Consider the following 13,415-nt stretch of genomic DNA (forward strand, 5'->3'; position numbering starts at 1 on the left):
TAGGATAATTAAACACATACCTTATTTGGTGTTCCTGTCCCAGAAGGTGATGAGAAAACATTCCCTTTCTCCCACATGCTCTTGATGTTACGGACGCCCTCGGCCGGAACGTGCAGGTCGGAGGCTTTAGGTCGTGAAGTCTTTGCACTCTGGGGAAAAATTGGGGCCAGTTGGTGTTTGGCATTGAGAGCTGGATTTGCAGGGTGGTTTGACTCTGGGGAATGCAGCATTTCCATGTGGCTCTAGCACTGGTCATGCAAAGATGAGCAGGAGTACCCAGCTCAAGAGGTGCCACTGAGACTCTCTCCCCTTTTAGATTTGCAGCTTCACCCTTGATACAACCAGCTAGGAAAGTGGCACTCCCTTATTTTTGTGTTTATTACCTTTCTAAAAGCCATGGCAAACCTTAGCTCTGCACACAACTTCTCCAAGGATTTAATATCTTAGCTTATACCTGGCTCCTGGAAGCCTGAGCTAGGGAATCCCTTTGCAAGGGCAGGGGGAAAGGCTGTTCTATCATTCAGCATCAGACTGCTCCATCTGCCCCAGACAACTGAACCTCAGCATTCTAGGGGTAAATCTCGGCAATTAAAATGTTTTTAAAAATGTGTTCTTTTGAAGAGTGGAGAATTGGGTGTGAGTTTTTGGCTGGTTTTTGGGGGGAAATGTGTCTTTTGTATGGTTACTAAAAACACTGGCCAAATTCTCCTCTTCTTCCTCTTTCTTATTTTCAGAATTCTTGCACATTTTACATATCATCGATTGGATGAGAATAAGAACCTGTATGAGTGATGCTTTGCCTCTCTCATTGCAAAGCAAGGCAGATTTGGCAACTTGTGGACAAAACAGAAAGTCAGCAAAGGAAATATTTCAAGTCAGATGGCAGCTGGATACTGTGGTGTCAATCTCCTATTTTACCTTGGACTATGGACAGAAAAAGCCCTCAGTTCTGGCTCTTAGCTACAGTTGTCAAAATCATGTGGGGTCAAGTTCTGCATTTTAACGTGATTTTGATTTCCCTTTTGTCACTGCTTAACTGGTTCTCTGTCTTTGCCAAGGAATTTCACTGTGGGGTGGCAGCCAGCAGCACAGAGCCAGTTCCTTGTTCTCCTAAATCAGCTGCTAGGTCAGCTCTGCTCAGGATGACCATCAGCTCTGTGCTGACAGGGCTCTCACCAGCCAAGCAGAGGATGTGACTGTCACTCAAGATGCTGGCTGAACCCTCCAAAGCTACTGCCAGCTCACAAAACAGTAAATTACAGCGTGAAAGGGGAGATCCAAATCTGAGGTTTTGTTTAGATGCATCTCTAGATGTTGGTTACAGATGTGCCTCAAGCACTTTGTTCTTGAAGTCACATTAAAGAAGAGTTTGTGATCAAACACCCCTGCAATTCTTGAACAGCAAAACAAAGGCTGATTAAAGGCCCCAGAGCCATTAGTAACCAGATCCATTTACTGGAATTTACTTACCCCAAGTGCACTAGTGTATTGCTCAAGTCTACTGTCAATCTTGGAGACAACTGCTGTTGTCTGGGTGGGCTTCATTCCACTGTAGGAAGTAGGGAAGAAAAAAAAATTAAGAATTATTATTTCCCCCACTTAAACACTGCTGTTTGAACACAACTTACTGTTTCTTTGCTTTACCTCTTTTGAGCAGATTTGTTCAAAAATTCTGTTCGCTCCTCTATCTAGAAAAGAGAGGAACAAAAGCTTTAGGTTTAGAGTTCATAAAGGGTCAGCCTGTGCAAGGCCAGCCTGAAACGTAATTTTAAATGTCAAAAAAGTCAAGTTGAAGGAGATGCATTCCAACAGAAATTTCACAGACACACACAAAGGTTTTATAGACAGGAGCCTGTTATGCTACAGATTCATAAAAGTGGATATATTTTCTGCATGAATGTTTGCATCCTACACATTTCCTCAGTGCCTCATATGTAGCAAGAAAATAAATGAACAACACAGAAAGAAGAAAAGAGAAGAAGTCTATCTCATGGAAGGGATTGATATGCACAAAAAACTATGTCATTCTCACATCTCCCACACAAGAGCAAGTAGGTATCTCTTGAGACAGATAATAAAGTTTTTGCAAATTTAATAAAGTTTTTCTGAGCTGAGAGATCAGACTAGGCCAGGCTTGGAGCTCAGCCACAATGCCTCCTTACTCATGTCTTTGGAGTACACAATCAATTTGAATTTGGGCTCCAAAAACCCCATCAGTGTAAACTCTTCTCACGTTCAAAATACTGCTTAATCAGTATCTACAAGCTGTTATTATACAAATTGGTATCTGACATTTCATCATGATTTTCTACTCTGTAAATAGGAAACTATTGTGATGTCTCCAAGGAGGAAGACTCATGAAAGTCTCATGTGGCTTCTGTCAATTCTCTCAATACTTTAAAAACAAAAAACTCCATCCCTGAATAAAGGTTTAAAACATTTCCCTTTGGGTGGTGGAGAGATGGGGAGTGCATGCATCTATTTGTATTCAGGGTCAAGAAATATTTTCATGAAACTTCCCCAAGTCTTATCAACATTGCATTGTTCCACTTCTCATGTCAGGCTCTACAGTTTCACTTAAAAGTAAAATACATGCAAGAAGCTCCAGGGGATTGAAATGATTAATAATCAGCCTGGCTGGATTCCTGGGGATTCCCCAGCCTCAGCAGGGGCTCTCCATTTCCAATTTACTTTAACCGTGACTGCTCTGGCATTCATGCCTTTAAAACAAGGCAATGACAGCCATTCCTTTAAATGGTTCTCTTCAGTGCCTTTAGCATCCAAGGCTATCCCAGAACACCAAACCCCACAGCAATCCCATCAAAGGGCATGCACAGTTTATTTCTCAAGCCCTTGCAAGCAGGCAGTTCACTCGAGTGCAGAATTTGCCAAAGCAGCTCACTGGAGGAGCTCCAGCTGCCACCCACCCAACTCAAAGGCACCTCGAAACTCTAAAACATACATACAATTTACAGAGTCATTTCCATCACCAGTTTTAGCTGCCAAAACACGAGCTAAAAGCAGTCCTGAGTGCAATTTGCCAAGAACAAATTCCCTGTTCCAGTGGAAGGATGTCACAAGGTGGCAGCAAAGGACCGGCAGGAGCAGGAGCCCTGCACTCCCGCAAGGAAAGGTTACAGCTCTCACCCAGAGACGGCAATGCCACAAAACCAGCAGGGAAATGGTTCAAAAGTGACCAAACAGACCGAGGACGGTCACTTGAAACACATGGCCTCACTTCTGCTATGGTACAGTAGGAGTTTCCCCAATGCTGACTTCTGGGTCATAACCATAAGTGCAGGAAAATAATGAGTTATCCCCAGAAAAACATCAGTGAAACCCTGGTGGGCAGCAAGGACAAATAATAGGGACTGACTCAAAGAACCAGGACTCAAGGCAACTACCTAATAATTCATTTATAGGATCTTCACACTCTTTTTATCTGCAAGCAGGAGAGATGCTTCTGCACAGGCTCAAGTGGGCACTGGGGGAAGGTGGAAAGGAACAGGAACATTTTTCTTGTGGTTATAGTAAAAACTCAAAAGCGGAGTTGTTCTTTACCCACTGGTAACAGAGGTTCTCAGTTACCAGTTATCACTGTATATTACTCAGTTATCAGCTGTGGGATCAGGAAAAAGTCAGGGGCTGCTCAGAAGAGGAAAATGGAAAAGCAAAACCAGAAAATAAACAGAAAAGAGTTATGAAGAAACCCTCAGAGCTGAGCAAGGTCTCTGGCTGGGGAAGAAGGTGGTTTGCATGGAGGGGTAAAATACCTTCTGCACATTTATGTGAGGATTTATTCTAGAATATCCTCCTCAAAAGGTAGCAGAAGCAGACATTGAACACACTTAGAGCAAACAAACCTCTACGCACGTGTGTATTCAACATAAAAGTCAAACACATTTAGACACCACAGCAACATCTAAAAGTCATTTACCCACTGCACAGCACACAAACTCCATGCAAAGAATTTAAAATGTTTGGCACATACAGTAAACAGTATGACAAAATAGATCTGTAAAAGAAACAGGCAAAGCAAGGTGGTTAACATAAAATCCAAGATGTTTTCTCAGTTTTCAGGAAATACGAATATTTTTTTACTGCATTCATCTTATCATGATCTTGTTAAATAACTTGGACTATGTATTGCTGTCAGGTACTGAGAGCAATGATGAGATAGGACAGGACAGGTCTCTAAAGAAAAAATTGTCTCTGAAAAGTCCTATTTTCTCGGTTAGCTGTCAGCAATGCCTTGCAGAGAGTGCTGGCTGCCACATCAGCCTGTTTTCCAGGAGATATTTTCTCCAAAGACAGGGATTTGGAGAAAATCCTGCCATTGCTCCCTCCCCTCAACACCTAACTGCTTTTCCATTTCTCTAGTGATGGTGTTCACCCCCAAGAGGAGACTTAGTATTGAAATATCCTGTACTCTCCTGATTTACCCAGAGAATAGAATAAAAAGACTCAGTAACCTTCCTTCTCAAAGGAAATATGAGGAATGAATTTGTCTAAAAAGCAAAATGATCAAAGATTTTTCAGGAAACGCCATTCTTTGAATGCATCATGTTTTGCATTAACTAAATTAGGGAAAGGACAAGCTAGAGGCAGATGGGAGAGCAGCAGAGCTTGTTCCAGGCTTTGTCCTTATTAAAAAAAAACCAAAAAAACCAAACAAAACAAGGACAGAGGTTGAACAGAAGTTTGGTACCACTGCAGCCCACAGGGTGTCCACCCAGCCCTGAGAAATCCAAGCTGCTCCTGTCCCTGAGCTGGGGATGAACTTGGCCTGTATTTATTTGGCATGTTTCCTTTTCACTGTCCCCTCAGAAGGAACCAACCCTCGAGCTGTCACTGAGAGGACTCCACACACTGTGGTAGCTCTGCTGAAGTGTTGTCTCAGGTTTGAGGCAAATTTACCAGTTAAAACAACAGGAGCTGCCAACACTGTGATTTTTAGAGGCCAGACTAGCCAATCACAGCACGTTTTCCTAAATATAAGCATACATGTATGTTTTGTCCATGTTCATGTATGCACATGTACATTTGGGTCACACATGGGGAGGAGCTGCACATCTTTGTGTCTCAGTTCTGAGTCTGCAAGCCAAGCCAGCCCATGGCCTGTCTGGTGGACAGATGCAGCACCCATGGGATGGCAATATTCCACCCTGCTGCTCAGTTAAGCTCCCTTCTTCCCTTTGTTCTTGCAGTTCCCTTGGCAATCAGCACACCCTACTTTCCTCATACTCACCACTCTTATGAACTTCTTCTTCTTCCCAAAAGCTTATCACATCAGGAAGGACAGGGAAGCAGTATAAAAGGGGCTTTGCCAGATTGTTACCCAGGAGGAGTCAGAATGTGCACATGTATCATGCATTATTTTTACACTGAGCCTCCCTTTTTTCAGTATTAATTCCAGCCACCCACCCACCACTGTGCATTTGGGATTCTCACATGACTCATGGCAGATCTGAGCTGATACATCCATCACAGGAGAAAACCTGTGCCAGATGCTTTACAAATCAAGAGATAACTTGGGCAGTGCCGAGCAGACAGTGAGAGAGCTGCATGCCAACCAGCTGAGACCAGCCTGGGAAGTCAGTCCAAATTAAATCCAAATTAAAGGTAACAAAATAGACTTTCTTCTCATAACTGGATTTTGACATCAAGTTTCACATCAGGTTAATAAACTCAGATTACTCTCCCCGCAGCTCTTGACCACAGGATGCCAAGAAACAGTTTGGGGTGTGAACTTTTACAACATTACACATCCACACTGGCCACCCACAGACACTGGGCTGGAATCTGTAGAGTATCACCAATTTCTCAGAGAGAGAAACAGAGAAAGGAAAAAATGTGCAGAGCTCCATATATCAGTTTTGTAGCAAACAACTTCTACCTGACAAGACACAAAACCCAGCATAAAAAAAATATACCTTGCTGCCTAACAACATTTTTAAAATGTCAGCTTTCCTCTGAAAATAGACTTATAGTGGTGCAGCATCTGTACAAAAGGTATCTGAAAGCTTTCAGCCTCCTGCCAAGTCCAGTGTTTTTTAACACTTTCCCCAAAACTAGGATCTATATCCTTTTCACTTTGTGTTTTCAAGTACAATTTCCTCCATCCTGAGCCTTCTGTGAATTAAAGCTCCAAATGTATGTCATAAAAGGCATCTCAATAAACAGAAGAAAAGGAAGCCCTCCCAGGAGGGCTGGGAAGAAGCTGTAGATTTACAGTGTCTGTTATAGACATCATCTTTAGCAACCAAAATGGCAAGACCAGGTTTAACTAATCACAATAAGTCATGAAGCTTTGCAATCTTTGTTTACAACTGTGTGCATTCTGTCCCAGTATTTCATGTTCAAATGTTCAAAAACATTTGGACTCAGTATTTGCTAGAACTGGACCCAAATTTCCAGATTGGATCAAAGTGTAGCTAAAGCAAATTTTGTCCAAATGCAGTTTTTCACTCAATAGTTAATCTCATGTTTTAATCTCATGGATTTTTAATTTTAATCTCATGGAGTTTTAATCTCATGGAGATCCAGTTCATGGTCCAATGAGCTCCTCCCTGGTTCTTTTCTCTCCTATTTTTTCCCACTAAGTGGCCTTTTTGACAAATGTTTTGGGTTCTTAAATGACTAATAACACAAAATTCAAAGTTCTTTTCCTTATTGCAAACATTAATAGATCTGCAGTTTGAGATTGAGCTAAGAAAGCAACTGGACTGAATTCCAAAACAATACTCCCAATAATTTCAGTGGGGCCAGGATTCCTCTTCCATGCTGAAAGACCATTTAATTGATTTATCACACTTCTAATATAATATAGGCCACAAAAGACCATTTAGAAATCCTGCAGCAACAGAAGGGTGAGGTTTGTAATTTTTGTTATGTAAGAAAATTAAATCCAGCCCAGTACTTCTAGATGTTATTTTTAGGGGGATTAGACATAAGCTACAATTCCCATGCAGGTCAGTTACAATTAATGATGATTAGGCTAAATATGCTTAAGGACAAAGCAATCTGGCAAGCAAGACAGTAACTGTGCATGTGGAAGGAGGGAGAGAACAATTGTGACTTAATGCTCTTAGGAGATCTTTTCCAACCTAAATGATTCTGTGATTCTACTCCAGCTCACAAAGCACTCCTATAATAAATTTAAAACAACACAGTATTACTGCTCCAAGCTTCAAAATAATTTTCTCTTGGAGGTGAGGATCCTTTTTGGAGATTCTTCATCAAGAAGAGACAGCTGCCAGTCTACTCTCTATTTCTAAGCAGGAGATCTAATTTTCAATCATCCCAATGAGTTAAAGTCTTTCAGCTAGAGGTTTCAGGTTAAGTCTATCAAAGCATTTTCCTGGGTTTGATTACAAGTATCTCAATGTTGCTGTTGATGTTTTTTATGTCCTGCATAGATGCTAATGGGAAGGTTACCTTGAGAGATGAACCTTTAGGACTCAAACATTTAAATGGCTTCTTGTCTTCAGACACACCATCTTCTGGCATCTTTTGGCGTTTCTCAGCAGCTTCAGCCCTTCTTTTTTCGATTTCTTCCTTCATCCTCCTCTTTTCCTCCTTGAAAAATATGAATGTTTATTTGTTCTTTCAGAATCTACATCACCATCACAGGGCTGTGCAGCCCTGCAAACATTCACCAGATTTTCTAAAAACAGGATTTTATACCAGTTGAAACAGTTCAGTGATCTGTCTGAAATGTATAAAGGTGTTAATGCCAATCCATGCCAGGAAGACAATTAGAGTGTGCTACTCTAGTGGTTCCTCACAGTAAAGTCACCAAATTTACTGCCATAGAGTTCCACTTAAACAGAGAAAAAGGCTCAAGTTCAGTTTCTCTGTATTCTCATGTATCACATTGGTATTGTTCTCGTGTCCCTCTACTCTGACACTCATTGTGCCAAGGTTAATATTTAACATGAAAAAATCAGCAGGTGGCCAAGAAACCCAAGATTAAACGCTTGCAGATCTCCCTCCAGCGATGAGTTTTGCTTCACGAGTCACAAGTCAAACCAGAAGCCCTCAAAGCTCCACCAGTGTGAGCACTGGTCAGTGGGGTCTGTGCAATCTTGGGGCATTGTGCAATCTTGGCATCTGCTGAGTTCTGCTGCAAAGAGCTCAGTACATTGAAGGAACTGGCATTCAGCTGCCAGATACTATCAGTATTATTCATTTACCATTTGTTTTCCAAACAACTAGGATTCCTAAATGATGCACCAGAGACTTGGAAATCCTATTTGTAGAATCCCTTGGCAGAGGAAGTACAAGAAAACAGATGTGTTGGATACTCAATATTTAAATAGACAAGAATATCTCCCTAATGAGATCTAGCCCATTGTAACTATATATAACATTAGCATTCCAGCCCATCTGCAGCAGATAAATTTTGACATGCACTTTGTAATTCAATCTGTATAATGTACAAAAAAAAAAAATAAAATCTGTGGCTATAGCCCTGGCCCAAGATTCTGAATCCCCAAGAAGATAAGAAATTTGCAGCTATCTCTGAGGAAATCCTGACTCATAAAAACAGATTTTAGAGCCCTGCCTGTCCTAAGGCTAGAATTAGAACATTTTTTCATACCCTGGGTGTTGTGGTGTGTTTTTACCCCTAATGGTATGTTCTGTTATTTCCTAAGTTAATGGTTTGGTCCAAATTATACCCCCCCACACCCCACTGTCAATCTACCCTGTGTTCCATGTCAATCCTACCTGGTGCCAATGCCCTGCTGGGAATTCCCCTTCAGAAATCCCTTAAAGTGAAACCTCCCATTAGTCCACATGACCCCCTCCATGTCCATGTGAGGTCCATGTGGCCCTTCCCTCATTGGAAGATGCTTTTGTGAACCCTGCCCAGGATATCTCAGATTAGCTTCTGATTTATCCCCTCCTCTTGAACAGCCCCCATTTAAAAACTCCTCCACACCTGTGTCTTGTGTCTTTGGTCCCTGACCCTTCCATAGAATAAATCCTTTTGGAAACCATACTAAAGACCTCTCTGCTGTCCTTGCTCCTGCACTTGAGGATTATCAGCTTGTGCTGTAGAAATAAAGCCCTACAGCTGTATCCCAGACTGTGCTGCCTTCTGGGAACAGCTCACTCCTGGCATGGAGCTGGGAGGTGGCTGGGGAAAAATCCAGCACTGCATCACCTGGATGCTGCATGTTTTACCTCAGGCCTTCACTAGACAATGCTGCAAAAAGCTGTTGACTAACACAAGGAGAGTGGAAGTAAAATAGTAATTGTTACTATCATATTTTCTGAAAAATCCCTTTGCTAGGATTTTTTTTCTCCTGGGAAGCCGAAAAACCTTAGAGAAAAATGAAAACAATAATTACTCGATTTGCTTTTTTTGTGTTTTGTTACTTTGGAATGTGGTTTAAACACTGTTTGCCAACTGGCTATTGTTTGATTAGTTTCATGTGAATTGTTTTGACTTAATGACCAACCACAGTCCAGCTGTGTCAAGGCTGTAGAGAGTCATGAGTTTTCCATTAGTATCGTGTTAATCCTCTTGTAAGTATCCTTCCTCTATTCTTTAGTATAATTTCGTATAACATTGTTTAATATAATACAGTAACATCATCAATTAGCCTTCTAAGAACACAGAGTCAGATCCATCATTTCCTTCCTGCCATGGGTGACCCTAAAAACACCACAAGTAATAAATGGAATAAACCCAAGTGCAACACTCCGTACTTCACACTCACCTCCTCTCTGATTTTCCTCTCAGCCTCCTCCTGCTTCTTCTTCTGCTCCTCTTCCTCCAGGACTTTCCGGCGCTCCTCCCGCTTTTTCTTCAGCTCGCCCAGCTCTGCCGCCGCCTCCTGCTGCTTCTCCTTCAGCTTCTCCAGCTCCTCGCTCTCGCTCTCGCCCCGGCGGCGCCGCTGATCCTCCAACCTCTTCAGGGCCTCCGCGCCCGGCTTCGCCTCCTCGGCGGCGCCCTTCGCGCCGGAGCGCCTGGGAAGGCAAGGACAGCGACAATGGGGCCATGCTGTCATTTCAGGGTTTACTCTAGAAGCTCTAGTCCCTCCCAGGTGTATCAATCACCTCTCCTTTCCCCTCCCTGCACTGTCAGTCCTGGAATTCCAGAAGGGCATCAAGGGATTGGCAGATTCAAAGGATGCCCTCTACCCCTGACCTCCTCTCCTGTACCTGGTTGGTGGCTCCCTACCCCATCCCTGCCCCTTTGTCTGGACAGTTCCAGACAAAGCCCAACTCTGTGGGGGCAGTTCATTATAAAATAGCCCTAATTCATACCTAACAACCCAACAAACATTGGCACCTCTGCTGATGCTGCCAACCCCAATCTTCTACTCAGCTGATAAAAGGTCACTGAACAGGCTTCTTCACAACTTCATGGAACAGAAGAAGAAAAACAAAAATAGAAAAAAAAAAGTGTGGAAACTCAAATCTACATTTTGCCACTAATGCCTGTCTCCCACAGGAAATGAAGCAAATGAAAACACATCAAAAATATTTTTAGAAAATCATTGTCGTTATTGATGATGTGACCCAAGTTTTGAGCAAGGCCAATTTCCTGCTGCTCCATCTCCATCACTGCCTGTCTTTTGGCCTGAGGTCAGGGTGTCTCCAGGGTCTTTTGAGCTGCATTTTATTTTGAGAAAGTTTGTTTTTCCCGGCAGAATCATGAGGGGAATGCTGAGATACAATAGCAAATCCCATCTGCCATGCTCAGATTTCTCAAAGTGCCTGGAGAGCTTAACCTTTCCGTTGCCTGTGTCAATGTAAAAGAGGGAGAGAAATGCAGAAGGAGAAAAATTTAGATTTCTAACCTACTCATTCCTGGTTTCCTGCTGAAAGGAAGAACTTCATTTCTATTTCATCTATCCCATGCTTTTAGCAGGCAGGATCTTTTTAAATTAAATTTTCACTAGAAAATTGTTACCTTCTTTGAATTTCCCACTATAACCACAGCCTTAAAAAAAGAATATTTCCTTAAAAAAAGAATCAAACTGTGACACAGATTATAAAAAGGAAGGGGGGAAAAAAAAATAAAAAATGTTATTTTGGCTAGGAGAGGCTTTTACCTAACTGGAAAAACACTTTTCTAGAGAAGCCATTAATTTCAATGTTTGCCTTGAAATCAAGAGAGAAAGTGCTTCTCTCTTGGACATTTGAGAAAGCACATAAAGCACAACTGGATTGTGCTTTATTCTGCTAATTAAAGATAGGTGGGTAATTGGAAATAGGTTACTAAAGTAAAAGTTGAGATCAGACTAGAAAAATTGGAGAACACAAAATCTAGGATTTTGTCACTATTGGCCTCTGTGTAGATATTAGAAATAAAGAAGCAAAGCTCCAGCAGAACAGAACCAAGACTCTTGTCTCTGCTGGGGGAGGAAAGCCATTTCCATCTGCTTGCAGAACTTCATTTTGTTCCTGCAGCAGAGAGGGGTCAGCTCAGAAACTGCAGAACCCAGTGAGCACCTGAACCACTGCTGATGGTGCCAGCCAGTTCCTCCACTCAGAGCCCCAGAGATGGCCCCTGTAGCACCAGCAAGCCCAGTTCTCCTGTGGCACTCACCCAAAAGCATTCTCAGTGGGTTTCAGTTTGGAGGCAGGGGGCTCCTGTTCCCCATTCTGCGCCTTCTTGCGATCCCAGACACTTTTCATTTCCTCTTTGGGGGCTTTACCTTTGTCATCCTGCGCAGAACACAGCACAAATCACAGAACAAAACACAAGACACACCAAAAAAAGAAAAAAAAAGTCAGAATGAGGCATTCTAAACAACAGCTGAGAAATACAAATTTCTCTGCAACATTGTGATCTGTCTTCAAAGTGTTTATGTGCTGTAGCGCAGAAGTAGTCTGCAAAGCTCTAAACTGCGATCAACTGTCACTTTGTCTTGACCTGAATTCCAGGTCCAAACATCTTGAAAATAATATTATCAGTCTTCTAATAATATTTTTGAAAAATCAAGTCAAAGTTGGCTGTGGCCACTGGACCATGCCACCACACTGCTTCACTCCGCAACTGCACCCCCAACTCTTCCTCCCACTGCAGCAACATTCACCTCTTGCTTCTTAAGAATGTGGGTTGCCAACTCTCTGGGACTTGCCAACACTTTTTTGGTACCAGGTTCAGGGCATTTGTGCAATAAAAACAACACATAACCTCCAACAAATGTCAAACTTGTTTGACAAAGTTTATGCTCTTTTCAGTGTCACAGCAGAGGGAAACTTCATTACTGCAAGAATGATGGCCAAAACACAAAATCATCTTGATATCAGAGCAAAATACTCTGATAAAAAGTACAGTCCTGCCTGGGGTTGGTCATGGGTAGCATTATCAGACATGACTATTTAAACCTGTGAAGAAGGAAAGGCTCTGGAAAACATGAGTAAAAATTCCCTTTATCCTTAAAAAAGCTTTGTCTTATGATTCTTAGTAGTAATCAAGAATATTTTGTGCATAAATTTAATTCTCCAGTATTTCTTCAGAGTTATGAGCTTGAAGTATTTATGAATACCACAGATGGCCTGACCCCAGCATGCTGAGTCATGGCTAGATGCTGGTAAAGGAGAAACTGAACCAATTTAAGTTATGCATCCTCAGGTAGAAACATTCTCTGCTAGTTAAGACTACCAGCCAAAAGCAACTTTCAACAGCACACGAAACATTTACCTCCAAAGTATTTATTTGCTTTCCCCAGCTCTGTGCTGAAGGAAGAAGAAATACCTTCTGTGTAGAATTCAAATGGGGACCTTTAGAAAATAAACACTTTGGAAGCCTGTTGCAATCCCATTTGCTAACTAGAAAGATAAAGAACTTCTGTAACTTTCCTGTCTGCAACACAGCTGCTCTTAAAGGTGCCTTAAGATGCACCTTGAAATGAAAAAGTAGAACACTGCTTCACACCCCAAATCAAAAGCAATTTCTGTTCTTCCTCATCAAAGAGGAAGAACATCCATCCATCTCAACTCTTGGAGAAGCAAAATCTTTCCCTACAAAGGATAAGTTCAGAGCCTTCAAAGCCAAGATCCTCCTAAGGCTGGTGCAGAGTGAAGCCCCAGAGTCAGAGCCTGACTCCACCTGAGGCCAGTTTGCTGCTCAGAGAAGCTGAGCAGTGGATGCCACCATGGCAGCACATGTTAGAAGTGAGCACAGGATGCTTAAATCACTTCAGCAAATTTGCTGCTGCTGGGCACAACCATCAGAGGCATTTGCTCTGCTCTGAGAGCAGATTTTCCCATGCTATCCTTCCAACAAGGCCTGGCAGCTCCCTGAGGGACAACAGGGGAGCTCAGCTTCCATGGCCATGCATTCTTTGGCCATGATGCTGCAAGAGAGGGCCTCAAGGAATGGTCCTGCTGGGCTGGGACAAGCAGGGCTGTTCATTTATCCTGCTGAATGCCACCAGACAGCAAGGGTC

General features: G+C 42.4%; 1 protein-coding gene across 12 annotated transcripts in view; it reads right to left on the reverse strand.

Moving 5' to 3' along the window:
- Positions 1-13,415, reverse strand: part of CALD1 (caldesmon 1) — a 202,585-nt gene that overhangs the window by 6,749 nt on the left and 182,421 nt on the right. For all 12 annotated transcript variants that reach the window (XR_010443035.1, XM_064735488.1, XM_064735442.1 and 9 more), the window contains 6 exons: positions 11,567-11,685; positions 9,729-9,978; positions 7,438-7,578; positions 1,645-1,688; positions 1,471-1,549; positions 21-149 (listed from right to left, as the gene is read on the reverse strand). Coding sequence is in view for 11 of the 12 variants with exons in the window: in XM_064735488.1 (XP_064591558.1) it covers positions 21-149; positions 1,471-1,549; positions 1,645-1,688; positions 7,438-7,578; positions 9,729-9,978; positions 11,567-11,685 (762 nt within the window). In the remaining variant the exon portion in view is untranslated. The remainder of the gene's footprint in view (positions 1-20; positions 150-1,470; positions 1,550-1,644; positions 1,689-7,437; positions 7,579-9,728; positions 9,979-11,566; positions 11,686-13,415) is intronic.

The sequence above is a fragment of the Zonotrichia leucophrys genome, chromosome 1A (genome assembly GCF_028769735.1).
Source record: "Zonotrichia leucophrys gambelii isolate GWCS_2022_RI chromosome 1A, RI_Zleu_2.0, whole genome shotgun sequence".
NCBI classification, from domain to species: Eukaryota; Metazoa; Chordata; class Aves; order Passeriformes; family Passerellidae; genus Zonotrichia; species Zonotrichia leucophrys.